The following is a 17608-nucleotide window of genomic DNA, read 5'->3' on the forward strand; positions in this document are numbered from 1 at the left end:
GCAGAGAGACACAGGCAGAGGGAGAAGCAGGCTCCCTCTGCCCAATGCGGGACTCGACCCCGGGACTCCAGGATCATGACCTGAGCCAAAGGCAGATGCTCAACCACTGAGCCACCCAGGTGTTCCCTGTGCCTTTTCCACACACTTTGCCCTACACATCTCTTCCAGTTGGATGTACATCTGTATTCTTTATCATATTCTTTTATGATAGACTGGCAAACAGTAAGTAAACTTTTCCTGAGTTCTGTGAGGTGCTCTAGCAAACTTATCAAACCCAAGAAGAGTTTGTGGGAACATCCAATTTACAGTCGATCAGGTCACAGGCACAAGTGACAACAACTGGACTTTCAACAGGTATCTGAAGTGGGAGGGAGGGGAGTCCTGTGGCACTAAGCCCTTAACCTGTGGGATCTAACAGTATCTCCAGCAAGTCAGAATTGAGTTAAATAGCAGGACATCCAGGCTGGTGTCGCAGAATTGCTTGGTACTGGGAAAAAAAAAACCCATGTGTGGTGTCAGAAGTGTTTTGACAGTAGAGTGTGACAGTAGCATGAGAGTAAAGGAGAAACCTAGAGGAGTAAGAATCAGCTTTCCCCACAAAATGAATTAAATACAATGTCTTAAAATAATAGAGTTTTAATGTTGTAAGCATCTGAGCAGTCTTCTAGTACAACAACTTCATTTTTCAACTAAGGAAACTGATGCCCAAGGTCACACCACTAAATTAATGATAAAGGTATCAGGCAGTAATAAATGATAAATCGTATCAGGCAGTAATAAAATCTAATATTTATTGATAGCTAACTAGGTGTCAAACATCATCCTATGCATTTTTCTCACAGAAGTGAATTTTTTAAGTGTACATTTCAATGGCATTTAGTATATTCATATACTATTGTGTAACCACCACTTATACCAAATTCTAAAACATCTTCATCACCCCCAAAGAAATTCCTCTACTCATTAGAAGCAGTCACTCCCCCTCTACCCTATCTCCTATCCTTTCTCCTGATTGGCAACCACCAATCTGCTCTCTGTCTCTATGGGTTTATTACCCAGGATATTTCATATAAGTGAAATTGTATAATATGTGACATTTTTGTGTCTGGCTTCTTTATTAGTATTATGTTTTTGAGATTCATCCATGTTGTATCAGTACTTCATCCATTTTTATGGCTGAATAAAATTCCATTGTATGTATTTGCCATAGTTTGCTTATTCATATATCCGTTAATGCAATGGGTTTTCCCCATTGTTTAGCTAACAGGAATAGTACTAATATGAACATACATGTGCAAATATTTGTTTAAGTTTCTGTTTTCAATTCTGGGTGTATATCTAACAGTGGAATCGTTGGGTCTGGTGGTAACTCTATGTTTAACCTTTAGGGAACCACCACTTTCCCCCAGTGGCCGCATCATTTTACATTTTACATTTATACCAGCAATGTATGAGAGCTCTAATTTCACCATATCCTTGTCAACACTTGTTATTTCCTGTTTTAAAAAACTATTATTATTATAGCCATCTTAGTGGGTGTGAAATAACATCTCACTGTGTCTATTTTGCATTTCCCTGATAACTAATGATGTTCAGCATCTTTTTATGTGCTTATTGGTCATTTGTGGATACACAATTCCTTTGCCCATCTTTTAACTAGGTTGTCTTTTGGTTGTTGAGTTGTTAGAGTTTTTTATATATTATAGATACTGGCCTCTTATCAGATAAATGAAATCCAAGTTTTCTCCCGTTTTATGGGTTGTCACTTCACTTTCTTGATAATGTCCTTTGATGCACAAATGTTTTTAACTTTAATGGAGTCCAATTTATCTATTTTTGATTTTGTTGCTTGTATTTTTTGGTGTCATATTAAGAATCTGTGGCCAGATCCAAGGTTATGAAGATTCATACTAGGCATTTTATAATCATCCAATTTAATCCTCTCCACAACCCAATAAGATAGGTATTATTATTACTACCTCCATTTTATACACAAGGAAAATGAGGTCAGAGAGAGACAAGTTGTCAAGTTAAGTAAGTATTAGAACTAGTCTGTTCCCAATGACCAGGCTCATAATCCCCAAGTCAGTTTTTCTCTCTATCCTTACAACATGGGAGCTTGTTTTCTGAAAGGGTGATGAGGGAGAACAAGACAGAAGTCATGGTCTTTTTGTCACTTCTGCAGTTACTAGACCCAGCCCACACTCAAGAGAATAAGATCATGCAAGGGCCTAATTCCAGTAGCAGGGATCAGAGAGGTCATGTCAGAATCTGCCTACCATATCAGAGTTCTGTTTTAATGTCACACATCCTTCCTGGGTGTTCTCTTTCTCACTGATGGCTTTACCTAGAACCTATAAGCTGATGATGTTCAAAACTATTTCCTGTACACTAGATCCATACATTTAACTATCTCCTGGGCAGATCCACATAAATTGCTTACACATAGACCTACAACTGAATTCTTAATCTCTCTTCTCAAAAGTGATCTTCTTCCTATATTAATCCAAGCCAGAAACCTAAGAGACTTTTTTAATTTAAATATATGTGACATATAACTCTGTACAAATTTAAGGTATACACATTAAGAGTCATTCTTTTTTATTTTTTAAAATGTTCCATTACCAGATTTCTAAGTAGGAAAATTTTTTTAAGTTTATTTTTTTAGTGGGGATCCCTGGGTGGCGCAGCGGTTTGGCGCCTGCCTTTGGCCCAGGGCGCGATCCTGGCGACCCAGGATCGAATCCCACGTCGGGCTCCCGATGCATGGAGCCTGCTTCTCTCTCTGCCCCCCCCCCCCGTGACTATCATAAATAAATAAATAAAAGTAAAAATAAAAAAATAAAAAAAAGTTAATTTTTTTAGTAATCTCTGCACCCAAAATGGGGCTTGAACTCACAACACTGAAATCAAGAGTTACATGCTTTTCCAACTAAGCCAAATAGGTGCCCCTAAGAGTCATTCCTGATTCCTCATTCTTACTGCCCAGAACTCCCTGGCCCCAATACAACCAACCAGTCACTAAGACTTTCCATTCTACTACCCAGATTTCTAGAATCCATCCTTCATTTTTCATTTCCACTTCTACTATCTTAGTTCAAGGGCTTATCATTTTGGTCTGGCTTACTGAAGAACTTACTAACTTGTCTTTCTCTGTCTCCACCTTATTCTTTTTATTATTAATCCATCTTCTATCATGTTAGCAAAGTGATATTTTTAAGAAAGTATGATTACATGCCTACTATGCTTTAAATTTCTCATATGCTCCCATAATGATTACAAAAGTTGAATAGTTTTTAAGCACTGAAGTGCCAACACTATGTTAAAGTTTTATAAATTATATTGTATCAAATCATAAAAAGAACACTCTCAGGTAAAAGCTCTCAAAATGTGGTCAGAAAACCCCTAAGAGGGATCCCTGGGTGGCGCAGCGGTTTGGCGCCTGCCTTTGGCCCAGGGCACGATCCTGGAGACCCGGGATCGAATCCCACATCGGGCTCCCGGTGCATGGAGCCTGCTTCTCCCTCTGCCTGTGTCTTTGTCTCTCTCTCTCTGTGATTATCATAAATAAAAAAATAAAAAAAAAAGAAAAGAAAACCCCTAAGAATCACTAAGCATCTTTCAGGGGGTCCATGAATCCAAAACTATATGTATAATACTAAGACACCCTTGTCACTCATTCTCTAATAAGTGACCAGTGAAGTTTTCTAGAGCCTACCTAACAGAAGATATAACACTGAAAGCAAAAGAAGATATGAAAATCTTTTTCAGGCTGTCTTTTATCAGGCCAGACAGTAAAGAAATTTGAAAAAAATGCCACTCTTGTCAATATTTTTTTGTTCAGAAAAGTTAGTCTTCATAAAAATGTTACTTATGTTACTATGTAATGGATGTGTTCCCATTTTAAAATTCATTAATAAATATTTCTAAATTTTCTCCTTTTTAATTTCTGAAACAGTAAATATAGACAGATATAACCCATACAAACAAGCAGCCTTTCAGGTCATCATGAATCTTTAAGAGTGACACCAAAAAATCTGAGAACCACTGTTCTAAGGTTATTATCTCCATTCCACAAAGAAACTAGCACTTAGAGAGTTAAGAAACTTGCCTAAGTGGTAGACTGAGGTGCATAATAAAACTGCATGACTCCAGAACCCAAACCGTTCATCACTATATTGCCCTCACTTGTTCATTCTTTTCTTTTCTTTCTTTTTCTTCCTTCCTTCCTAAAAAGATTTATCTATTTATTCATGAGAGACAGAGAGAGAGGCAGAGACACAGGCAGAGGGAGAAGCAGACTCCATGCAGGGAGCCCGATGTGGGACTCAATCCAGGCACGGGATCAGGCCCTGAGCCAAAGGCAGATGCTCAACCACTGAGTCACCCAGGCGTCCCTCATTATTTATCATCTGGCTCCTACCTAATTATTTCTAAGCTAATGTTCTTTCTCTTGTATCGTACTCAGGCCATCACGTTTTTCCACTAGCCATAGTTTCCGCAAATGGAGGTACTTTTTATTTTTTTTTAAGATTTTAATTATTTATGAGAGAGAGAGAGAGAGAGACAGGGGCAGAGGCAGTGAGAGGAGCAGAGGAAGAGAGACAAGCAGACTCCGTTCTGAGCACTGAGCCCAATGTGGGGGTTAATCCCAGGACCCTAAGATCATGACCTGAGATGAAACCAGGAGTCAGGTGCTTAATCGACCGAGCCATTGAGGCACTCCAATAGAGGTATTTTTTAAGCTATATTTTGAAAAAGCAATTCCTATGAGCTATTCACTACAATAAGTTAGTACAAAGCTTTCTTTAAACCAGACAAACTTAAGTTTATCAACCTATCAAATACAGATATAATTCCTTGGATCTGACCCCTTAAGGATTTCTTCTTAAGAAATCCTGCCTGGTGGCTCAGCAGTTGAGCGTCTGCCTTCAGCCCAGGGTGTGATCCTGGAGACCCGGGATCGAGTCCTGCATCAGGCTCCCTACATGGAGCCTGCTTCTCTTTCTGCCTGTGTCTCTGCCTCTCTCTGTGTGTCTTTCATGAATAAATATATAAAATCTTAAAAAAAAAAAAAAGAATTTCTTCTTAAAAATAAACCTCACAGAGCACCTGGGTGGCTCAGTCGGTTAAGCGTCTGCCTTCAGCTCAGGTCATGATCCCAGGATCCTGGGATGGAGCCCGCGTTGGGCTCCCTGCTCAGCACGGAGTCAACTTCTCTCTATACCCATCCTACATGTGCTCTTTCTCAAATAAATCTTTTGGAAAAAAAAAAAAAAAAGGAACAACAACAACCCAAACCTCACAAAATGTCCACAGAAATGCCAATGATTATACTAATCTCCCAGGGGATATGTTTGGAACCAAGAAACAGGGACTTAATGTCATTGTTTACATGTTTTATGTTAGTTACAATGTATTCATTTCTACAAAAGATTTATGAACTGAAAAAGAAAAACTATACTGGACAGTAAGCCACTGAAGATTGTGTACAGTGCTTCAGTGATTTCCTAAACCTTCACAACAAAGATGCCCAAACAAGCTCTTTTTCCTCAGGCATCTTCACAGCAATGCATTTCCTTCTTCACACTGGATTTTCTTTCTAGTTGACTGGGGAATTTGACACAGATTCATTTGCACAAGACGTAGTTCCAATCCTCATGAAGTTATTTTTTTTTTCTCAAAAGAAACCTATCTAGTAGGCTTCACTATTTCTAAAAATAATCCACTGCACAGGGTAGATTTTCTGCTCTGGGTCAAACTGTAAGTTCTATAAGCACCGCGCTTAGATAAATCATTAATAATCCAACTGAAATCAATGGCTCCAGTGTAATTCCCTGTGGTTTCCACATCCCGCATCCCACCCAAACAACTTCTATTCTAATAATCCTCCATTGCTTAGATCTGCTGTTTCCATTTTATATTACAAATTTACTCTCTATTTCTTACTAGCCATAATGGTTTCCATACACATTTGAAAAGATGTCTTTTATAATTAAGTGATGGAAGTTTTAATTACTAATGTGAGACTAAAATCTTCCTTATTCTTTCCTTTCCAATTCTAAAATAATTATATACACCAACTCAGTTATTAGCTCATTATACAAGTTTTTTTGTCATACGGTGCCCAAGTTAGTCAACAGTTAAAGATGTTTTGGTTTTTGAAAGAAAGTATTTTTTTGTTTTTTTTTTTTTAGAAAGTGGTTTTCCAAGGATTTCCACATGACAAATGATAACACATTTAAAAATGCATTGCTCAGTAAGGCTGTCAGAAAACTTACATATCAAATCAGGAAACCAGTAAGAAAACACACTTTCACTTTGTCCACTTGAGTTTTTTCTATTATGTAACCAATAATGATATTCTGATATCCCCATGAGGGAGAAGTAGGGGAAGAAAAGAATTCAGCCAGCCCAAGTCACATATCTAGTAATTTAATATTCATTTCTAAGATACTACAGCTTTAACATTATCATAACCTACGCTAAAATGACAGGGGTGGCATTAACAAAAAGTGAAAATACTCCAAAAATGAACTATACTAAAATTCAAAATTTGTGTTTAAATTGGAGAAATCTGGGGATCCCTGGGTGGCTCAGTGATTTAGCACCTGCCTTTGGCTCAGGGCGTGATCGTGGAGTCGCGGGATCGAGTCCCATATCAGGTTCCTGGCATGGCGCCTGCTTCTGTTTCTCTCTCTGCCTCTCTCTCTCTCTTTCTGTGTGTCTTTCATAAATAAATAAGTAAAATCTTTAAATAAATAAATAAATAAATAAATAAATAGGAGAAATCTGAATAAGGATTGTATGTCAATTATATTGTATCATGGTAAATTTGAGTGTGTTAAAATTATACTGTAGATATGTAGGAGAATGTCCTCACTCTTTAAAAATTATGCTTAAGTATTTATGAAGTGTCATGGTTTCTGCAGCTAGCTCTCAAATAGTTCAAGAATAAAACAATAAACTTAAAATTATATGTGGAAAGATAAAGCAACTGTAACAAATGTTAACAACTGGTGAACAGGTGAAGGGTATATAAGTATTGTACTGTTCTTAAAACATTTAAAAGAGATTTGAAACCTGACAAAACATAAAGCTGGGAGAAAAAAACCCCAAACTTTGGCTCATTAGAATATGCCATTAAGAAAATCAAAAGGCAAGCCATAGAGAGGGATAAGATATTTGCAATTTATGTAACTGACAAGGAATGCATTATCTGGAATATGTCAATATTACTTGCAAATCAATTTTTAAAAGATTGACAATCCAATTTTAAAGATGGGCAAGAGGTATGATAATGATAAACACTTCACAAAAGATGTTATCCAAATGGCCAATGAACATATGAAAAAGTGCTCAACCTCATTAATAATTAAGAAATGGAAATTAAAACTACATTGAGGTACCATTATAATTATCAGAATGATTAGAATTTAAAAGTCTCCCAGGAAGGACTTGGAGGAACTGAAATTGCCAAAGGGCTTATAAATTGGTATAACCACTTTGGAAAACTGTTTGGAAGCAGCATCTATTATATATAGACATAACCCAACAATTCTAGTTATATATACAACAAAAATGCATATACCAAAAAAAGACATATACTACCAATGCTCAGAGTATTTATTTATAATTACCAAAAGCTGGAAACAATTCAAATGTTCATGATTGGCAGAATGAAAAAAATTGTATTGTGTTCTTGCAACAGCATACCACACACAGTGATGGAAAGAAACAAATGACCACTAAAGACAATGGATATCATAATCAAAATGTTGAACAAAAGAGGCCAGACACAAAAGAGTATGTAACTTGTGATTCCATTTACATAAAGTTCAAAAACAAACAAAATTCTTTCATGATATGTCACAATAGTGCTTGCTTTAGGGGAAGGGGCAGATAGTCACTGAGAAAAGCATGAAGGTGGCTTTATATTCGAAAGGTTATCTTCGTCTGGTCTGGATCATGGTCACAGGGAAGTACTAATTTTCCGAAAATTCATTAAGCCGTAAATTATAATTTACTTTTCATTATATATATTATACTTCCATTTTAGAAAGTTTATTAGATAACAAAAAAAATGATGTCACAGTGGAATATTTTTGTATCCTGAATCTGAGGTCTCATTTTACTTCCCAACCAAAGAGCTGCAATTTCATACATTCAAACAGTTCTTTACTCCTACTAAAGAGTTTAATTTTTTTTTATTTTATTTATTTATGATAGGCACACAGTGAGAGAGAGAGAGAGGCAGAGACATAGGCAGAGGGAGAAGCAGGCTCCATGCACCGGGAGCCCGACGTGGGATTCGATCCCGGGTCTCCAGCATCACGCCCTGGGCCAAAGGCAGGCGCTAAACCACTGCGCCACCCAGGGATCCCCTACTCAACAGTTTAAACTAAAAGTATTGTTCTCCAACTACAGGTGAGAAAAGCTGAAAGAACAAAGCTGGACAAAATCTTGGCCAATGTTTGCTTATGAAAAGATCCTCTTTCACCAACTAAGCCATCTTTTGCCCTTGACCCAAGAGGCTACCACTCCTTTTATTCCCAAATTTCTACTTCTGGAAGAACGTGCTAAGGATGGGAAATGAAGTATCACAACTCTCCCCTAGCTATTCATCACTTGCTTAAAGTGATCAATTATTGTTAATGGATCTAGTCATTTTTATTTATTAGAAACAGTTGGTAAAAGAGTTTAAAATTTTAACTGCACAGGATATCAGGAGATAGATCTTTCATGTAACTATAATTTTGTTTCTAGAATGGTATACAATTTTTCTCTATTTCTTTAGTTTCTCTATCCAAAAATAGAATGGGATCACTGTGGGCAGTAAGGAAAATTCAGAAAATTTTAAAGAACAAAAAAAATCACGAGATAGGCATTAAAATATTTGTGCATTTTGGGTGCTTATAGGGCAGAATAAATGTCTCTTCCTCTAGGGCAGAAAAACAAACCAAAAACATATTACTGTATTTCCTTCCCATCATTTGTCTATGTCCACACTACCAAAAAACAAAACCAAAAAGAAAAAAAAACAACTTGATTTTGTGTTGTGCATTATAATTTTTTCACTTGCAATTATCCTTACATATAATCAGCAGTTTTCTGTCATTAAGTTCTCCTTAATGCTTTAACTTTTTTTTTTTTTTTATTTATGATAGTCACACAGAATGAGAGAGAGAGAGGCAGAGACACAGGCAGAGGGAGAAGCAGGCTCCATGCACCGGGAGCCTGATGTGGGATTCGATCCTGGGTCTCCAGGATCGCGCCCTGGGTCAAAGGCAGGCGCCAAACCGCTGCGCCACCCAGGGATCCCTGCTTTAACATTTTTATGGCTACACTGTCTTCTCCTGTGTGGACGGTACTATAATTAACTTGGATATTCCCCTAGTGTTGAACTTTAAATTGTTTCAGTATGTACATCCTCCCTATGTATTTTCTACAATTAAACAGAATGCTACTTTGAAACCAACCCCATCCAAATTAATGTATGCCCCACTTACTTTCCTCTATCTTTGTGTTCCCCAACCCCCCACCCCAAATCAGAAGAGAATAGAACATCACAAGCATTTTATGGTAAAATCCTCTTTGTGCATAAAGCCATTTCAGAGGCAATGTTGGGTTTATGAAACAACTTGACTAATGGATAAAATATATGAATGCTTATAAGCCTTAAAGGTAATTTGAGGCTTTGTGTATCCTAATTTGTTAACCAAGAGAAAAATGAGAAATAATGGCATGTTTTATTTCCCATTATCATAATACATTTTTAAAAACAAAATACTTAAGGCTAAACTGACAATTTCTAATTATGAGGAATAACCTTTATCCTTCCAAAGTGGGATTTCTAGATTTTATACTGTATTACTACCTAAATAGGATCCCATGCTAATAACTATGGTGAAATGGTATGGCAATGTCCGAAACAAAGAAAACAAAAGATAAATTTCATTTGGTATTTGAGTAGTGCAGATTAAACACTGTCCTTAAGGTGCTTTTGCATCAAGTTCCCTGGCTTTATTTTTCAGGTTAAAATAATTTAAATACATACCCCTTCTTGAATTTCCCTGTCAACAGATATAATTAAGAAACATTAAAAAAAAAAGTTCATCCTCACAACTGAAAAAATAAATATTAAAACAAGATATTAATGTTTTGCCTACCAAGTTAGCAATGACTTTAAAATTATAATGCTTGGTGTTCATAAGAATGTAGCAGTAGGAAATGCCTTTCTAGAAGACAATTTGTTGGCAGAGATTTCCTCTCTGTCAGAGATCTCACAAATCTCTAGCTACATGTAAAATGTTGTCTTCACTCCTGGGAGGAACTGACCCTTTTGCTGATATACTCCAAATATAGCTGTTAATTAACAGATGTATCAATATCAAGTATTTGGGGCCAATTGCGTTATTTTAAACATATTCTTTATTTATTTTTGAAGTATAGTTGACATACAATGTTATATTATTTGCAGGTGTACACAGTGACTTGACAATTCTATACATTATACAATGCTCACCATGTAAGTGTAGTTACCACATTATTTCAAATTTATACTTCTGAAAATTTTTTCCAGTTAATAAAGATTTGGATATCAACTATATATAAAGACCATACCAATTTCCTGAATATAGGTAAGCTAAGTGAATAAAATATCACTACCATGGAAGAAAACTATACAAAGTAATTTATTCAACTGAAAGGCCTACTGATCTGCCAAAGAGTACTGTAGAGGGACTCCACAAATCCATTTCTGAAGTTATGGATATTCTGTTACACATGTTTATCTCCCTGACAGAAAAATATCTATCCAAAACATTACCTGTTGCCCAAACTAGAGTATTGCTGTCACTCTATTAGTAACATCCACCTAAGAACAAATGGCTTTTACTTATTTCTTAAAAAATCAAGGTGCCTGCCTCCTAAGAAATGTATAGAAGAGTTATGTGATGTTTTTCTTTAACTGGATCTCTCTCCTTCTTCTGAAGTCCCTGTAATTAGTTAGGTTCAAAGCATCATGGTAGACTCTAATTTCAGCTTTATCCCTTCGATCCATCCATCCAGACAGTTACCTAGTTCTGGAAATGACAGAGCTGAAACATCTTCTGTCAGTGCATTTCTTTCCATTCTCACTGCACCATTCATTCAAGCCCTCAACTCTTCTTGCTGGACTCCCATAATACCTTCCAGCCTCCTGGCTCTACCATTACATTCCATCCTATGCACCAACAGCTCCTAACCACGTGACTTCCCTACTCAGAAATCTTCAATGGTAGAATTTTTGACACAGAAAAATACTTAAGACGAAATAAATGAAAAAAATGCACAGGCTAAAACCATATACATATAACTAGCCTCGGTTATTTAAAAAGCATGCCTGTGTATGAACACAAGCAGAAAGGGAAAACAGTGGGGCAAAAAACACATCTAATATTAACAATGGTTATTTCTTAGTGTTAAGGCTATATAGTTTTTACTTTCTCATCTTTACCTTATGATAAGGTCTCTTATTTTTTTATTTTATTTTATTTTTATTTATGAGAGAGAGAGAGAGAGAGAGGCAGAGACATAGGCAGAGGGAGAAGCAGGCTCCATGCACCGGGAGCCCGACGTGGGATTCGATCCTGGGTCTCCAGGATTGCGCCCTGGGCCAAAGGCAGGCGCTAAACCGCTGCGCCACCCAGGGATCCCGATAAGGTCTCTTTTAGTGAGTGTCACTATAAATCATCTATACTGAACGCACAGTTCATGTTATAGCTGTTAAAATACCTTAAAAATTTCACGTGCTTCTGCTACCTTTAACTCCTCATCCCCTAGTATTGAAGGCTCTCCTTAATCCAGTCCCTGTCTCCTTCCTTGTCTTAGTCCTTATGGACCTTGATGTAACCTGGGCTCTTTAAGCATCAGATCACCCTCACCCATTCCTTGAGCACAGGTATTCCTTCAAACTCTGTTTTGCTCTGAATATTCACTCCACCTGGAATATGGTCCCTTCCCACTCCCACCTAACAAGCTCGTATGTGTTCTTTAATGTCTATTTTCACTGATCCAGATATAGCAAATACTACCACATCCCTTCCTCTTGTCCACAGCAGACAACACTAACTGACTTCTCTGAATCCAGGCTCCTTCTCAAATCCTCAATTCAATGGCCCTATACAATCCTTACTAATCAATCCATATTGACATTCAAAATCAAACACACCTGCCATTCCTATAGCAATCTAATGTAATTACTCTCTTCTCCCCCACCCCACAGGTCTTCAAACACTTATGGAGCTCACCTCCTCTACTTTCTATTAAGAATCATTTACTTAATTGTCTTATTTCCCTTTCCTACTGGATTTTAATCTGCACAAGGACAGTAATTATGTCTTATTCATCTTCATATTCCCCTGCAGAGCCTTGCACGAGGTCGGCACTCAGTTGCTGAACTGAATACTTCATTCTTTTCCTATTCCTCATCATTCAAAATGGCTATTTGCAAGTTTTATTTTAAAACACTTAAATTCTTCTTGAAGAACGACTAATGAATCCAAGTTTATTTCATCAATTTTAGCCAACATTCTTGCCTTAGCTTAATAAGGCAGTGTCTAATCTCACACGGTAACCTACAGACTCAAAGGATAGAACAAGATAAGCCAAGATGAGAACTGAGCCCATTCTGAGAGGGCTTATATCCAGGTACAGAAGCTATTGAATTAAACTACCACATTTTTAGAATTTTTTCTACCAATCTCTTTAATCAAAAGCAAAATGTTGGGATGCCTGGGTGGCTCAGCGGTTAGGCACCTGCCTTTGGTTCAGGGTGTGATCCGGCAGTCCCGGGATTGAGTCCCACATGGGGCTCCCTGCATGGAGCCTGCTTCTCCCTCTGCCTACGTCTCCGCCTCTCTCATGAATAAATAAAATCTTAAAAAAAAAAAAGCAAAATATTTTTTCTGACAATAGAGAAACTAAAGGACTCTGAGCATCAGAAATATATATTGCTTTGAAAAGGGATTTAAAAACTGGATGAAAAGGAAAAACAAAAATCTAAAAAAATCAAGAAAGGCATCAACAAAGTTAGGCAAATAGTCTGGTAAAGTCACAAGAATGTCTTACCTAAATCAGAAACCCAGTTCAAGAGAAATGGTCAAGGAAAAGCTGGTAGCACAGTAAGACTCATGCTGCCATCTAGAGGTTAAAGGCTAGATGATTTTCCTCCTCAATCAATCAACTGAAGTTAATTTAACCTCTATTATAGAGGGAGACCCTACAGGCCTTACAAAGTTAAGTCAGACAAATCTGCGGTCAGGCCACAGAGAAGAATATCCAGGCTGCAAGAGTCCCAGTTTTTCTCTCCTTCTCTTCCTTCGCAGATTAATATAAAAAATCTAAAGACTAGAGCTAACTGTTCTTCAGAATTTTATCTAGATGGGAAACAATTTCTAGATATAAATGGTCATTTTTTTCAAAAAATTATATGCCTAGAGGGTAGAGAAGTCTACTATACCACAGGCTAACTTGGAAGTTTTTCTTTGGTACCACCTCTTAAGAAAGTTGTACCAAATAGTTTCTGGTATTAGACAACTTCATCAATGTAGATTGATGGGATGAAATACCAGGAATGGGGAAGTCTGTTTTTTTTACAATAAAATGTTGCTTTTAAAAAAAGTAGTGATTAAAAAAAAGTAAGTGATTAAATTTAGCCGAATAACAGTCCCATTGAGACTTCTAAATGAACATACAGGATTAGGTTATAAATTAGCAGAAACAACAACTTATATCAAAGTAAGCTGAATTTGGGATGCCTGGGTGGCTCAGTGGTTGGGCGTCTGCCTTTGGCTCAGGTCGTGATCCCAGGGTCCTGGAGTTGGATCCTTCTCCCTCGGCCGGTGTCTCTGCCTCTCTCTCTGTGTCTCCCATGAATAAATAATCTTTTTAAAAACCAAAAAAACAAAACAAAAGCTAAATTTCGTAAAGCTAGTCTTAGAGGGTGATATGCTCATTGCGAAATTATTTACATTAATAACTGTTTAGCCTATCTTTTCTTTATAACATTAAGTAAGTTTCTACTCAGACCAACTAAATGAGTATAAATTGAGATTTTCATTTATTTTGTAATATAAGGTAAAGTGTAATCAAGAACTTCATCAAATTCAACACCTTTTCATGATAAAAACACTCCACAAAAAAAGAAGGGGTAATTTCCTCAACCTGACAAAGGACATCTATAAAAAGCCCACAACTAATATCATACTTACTGCTTTTATCCCAAAAGTCAGGAAGAAGACAAGGACGTCCACTTCTGCCACTTCTATTCAATCCTGTACTAGAATTTCTAGCCAGGCCAATTAAGTTAAGACCATGAAATAAAAGACATCCAGATCAGAAATAAAAAAAGTAGGGGATCTCTGGGTGGCTCAGTGGTTTTAACGCCACCTTCAGCCCAGGGTGTGATCCTAGGGTCCCGGGATCGAGTCCCGTGTCGGGCTCCCTGCATGGAGCCTGCTTCTTCCTCTGCCCATGTCTGTTTCTCTGTGTCTCAAATAAATAAATAAATAAAGTCTTAAAAAAAAGAAATAAAAAGTAAAACTATATCTGCAAATGATACGATTCTGTATATAGGAAAAAAATACATATATATTTCAAGATTTTATTTATTCATTCATGAAAGACACAGAGAGAGGCAGAGACACAAGCAGAGGGAGAAGCAGGCTCCATGCAGGGAGCCCCATGTGGGACTCAATCCCGGGACTCCAGGATCATGCCCTGAGCTGAAGGCAGGCACTCACTGCTGAGCCACCCAGGCGTCCCCTATATTTTTAAGTAAGCTCCATGTCCAGCATGGAACCCAACATGGGGCTTGAACCCACAACCCTGAGATCAAGACCTGAGCTGATATCAAGAGTCAGATGCTTAACTGACTGAGCCACTCAGGTGCCCCTGAATATAGAAAGTCTTAAGTAGTCTACTAAAACTCTATTAGAACTAATAAATGGTTCAGTGAAGTTGTAGGATATAAGATCAACATACAGAAGTTAATTGTACATTGATCCTTGAACATGGTTTACACAGATTTTCAACTGGACAGAGGTTTGGCACCTCAAGCCCCATTATTCAAAGGTCAACTGCATTTCTCTAAAGTACCAATGAACTTAAGAAACAAATGAACATGGTGTGGGGGAGACGGGGAAAGAGAGGCAAACCAAGTAACAGACTCTTAACTATAGAGAACCAACTGATGGTTACTTGAGGAGCATGGTGGGGGAGATGTTAAAGAGCTAATGGGGATTAAGGAGGGCAGTTGTGATGAACACCAGGTATTTTATGTAAGTGATGAACCACTAAATTCTACACCTGAAACTAATATTGCACTGTATGTTAACCAACTGGAATTTAAATAAAAACTTGGGGGGAAAAATAAAGCATCAGTAAACAAATTGAAAATGAAATTAAAAAGACAATAACATTTACAACATCAAAAAATAAAATACTTGGGAATTTAACAAAATGTAAAACTTATACTTTGAAAACTATGAAATACTGAAAGAAATTAAAAACAAGTAAATAGAAAGACATACTACATTCATGAATCATTTTAATATTAAGATGGGAATATTCCCCAAAATGATCTAAAGATTCAATGCAATCATTTTAATATTAAGATGGGAATATTCCCCAAAATGATCTAAAGATTCAATGCAATCTCTATCAAAATCCCAACTGACTTCTTTGCAACAACTGACAAGTTAAAATTCCTATGGAAATTCAAGAGCCCCAGAGTAGCCAAAACAATCTTGAAAAAGAACAAAATTGGAAAACTCATACAGCCCAATTTCAAAACTTACTACAAACCTACAGCAATCAAAACAGTGAGCTAGAGGCATAAGGATAGACATATATAGATCAATGAAGCAGATTTGAGAATCTAGAAATAAACCCTCACATTAATGGTCAATTGATTTTTAACAAAAATGCCAAGACAATTAACAGGAAAAGAACAGTCTTTTCAAACAATGTTTGAAACAACTGGCTATCCACATGCAAAACAATGGATTTGGATTCTTGCCTCAAAAACACATAAAAATTCACTTAAAATGAGCGAAGACCTAAGTGTAAGAGTTAAAACTATAAAACTCTTAGAAGAAAACACAGGCATAAATCTTTGGGACACTGGATTAGGCAATGGTTTCTTAGGCATGAAACCAAAATAGAAGCAACAACAAAAATAGAGAAATCAGACTTAAAAATTTTAAAGTTTCTGCTTCAAAGGACATCACCAAGAAAGTAATAAGACAACCTACAAAATGGGAGAAAACTTCTGCAAATCATATATGTAAGTGACCTGTTATAGACTATATAAAGAACTCTTATAACTCAATAATAAATGCCCAAATACTCCAACTTAAAAATTGGTAAAGGGTCTAAACAGTTCTCCAAAGAAAATATACAACTGGCCAATAAATACAGGAAAGCATGCTCGGTATCACTAGTTATTAGTCAAATGTAAATCTAAACAATAAGATACCACTTCATATCCACTAGGATGAATGATAACTTTTTGAAAACAAAAAACGAGTATTGGCAAGGATATGGAGAAATTGGAATCCTCATATACTATTGGTGAGAATGTAAAATGGTGCAGCCAGTATGGAAGATAGTCTGACAGTACCTCAAAAAGTCAGATACAGAGTTATCATATGACCCAGGAATTCCACCTCTGGTTATAAGCCCAAGAGAATGGAAAGGTAAATCCATACAAAAACTTGTAAGTTAATGTTTATAGCAGCCTTATTCATACTAGCCAAACAGAAAAAATCCAAAAGTCCATCAACTGGGGGATAAGTATAATGCAGATAATTGGTGGATAAATACACAATAGAATATTATTTGGCCATAAAAAGAAGTTAAATACATTCTAATATAAACTTGAAAACATTATGTTAAGTGAAAGAAACAAGTCACAAAGACCACATACTGTATGATCCCACCAATACAAAACGTCAAAAATAGATAAATTCATAAAGACAGATTAGTGGCGGTCTAGACCCATGGGCTTAGGGGGCAAATAAGGAATGACTGTTAATGGGTCTAGTGTTTCTTTTTTGGGAGATAAAAATTGTTCTACAATTGTGGTGATAGCTGTACAACTCTAAATATATTAAAAGCTACTTAATAGCATCACACTATAAATAGGTAAATTGTAGGGTGGGTGAATTATATTTCAACTAAGCTGCTATTAAAAAAAGAAACAGAACAAGTACATCATCAGATGTACTTTAGACCTAGTTTCAAATGGCACGATCCTCTGCTTTCCCAATTTTCACATTCTATTTTAAAATATCTTGAATATAGGGACGCCTGGGTGGCTCAGTGGCGAGCATCTATCTGCCTTTGGCTCCAGTTGTGGTCCTGGGGTCTTGCGATTGAGTCTCGCATCAGGCTCCCCACAGGGAGCCTGTTTCTGCTTCTCCCTCTGCCTATGTCTCTGCCTCTCTGTCTGTGTCTCTCACGAATAAATAAATTTAAAAAAATCTTTAAAAAAATCTTGAACATAGTCATTACTTAGCTTATCTGCATGGGCTACTAAATGGTTTCTAGCTTTCAGAGACAAGAG

General features: G+C 36.8%; 1 protein-coding gene across 5 annotated transcripts in view; it reads right to left on the reverse strand.

Moving 5' to 3' along the window:
- The window catches only part of LIN52 (lin-52 DREAM MuvB core complex component), a 115228-nt gene that overhangs the window by 78405 nt on the left and 19215 nt on the right, over positions 1-17608 (reverse strand). Inside the window, exon 6 of one of the 5 annotated variants that reach the window (XM_055304377.1) lies at positions 13012-13925. The exons of the other annotated variants lie outside the window; for them this stretch is intronic. Within the exon in view, the coding sequence (XP_055160352.1) occupies positions 13753-13925 (173 nt within the window). The 3' untranslated portion in view covers positions 13012-13752. Of the gene's footprint in view, positions 1-13011; positions 13926-17608 lie in introns of those variants that run through there. 5 annotated transcript variants of the gene reach the window in all.

The sequence above is a fragment of the Nyctereutes procyonoides genome, unplaced genomic scaffold (genome assembly GCF_905146905.1).
Source record: "Nyctereutes procyonoides isolate TBG_1078 unplaced genomic scaffold, NYPRO_anot_genome, whole genome shotgun sequence".
Taxonomy (NCBI): Eukaryota; Metazoa; Chordata; class Mammalia; order Carnivora; family Canidae; genus Nyctereutes; species Nyctereutes procyonoides.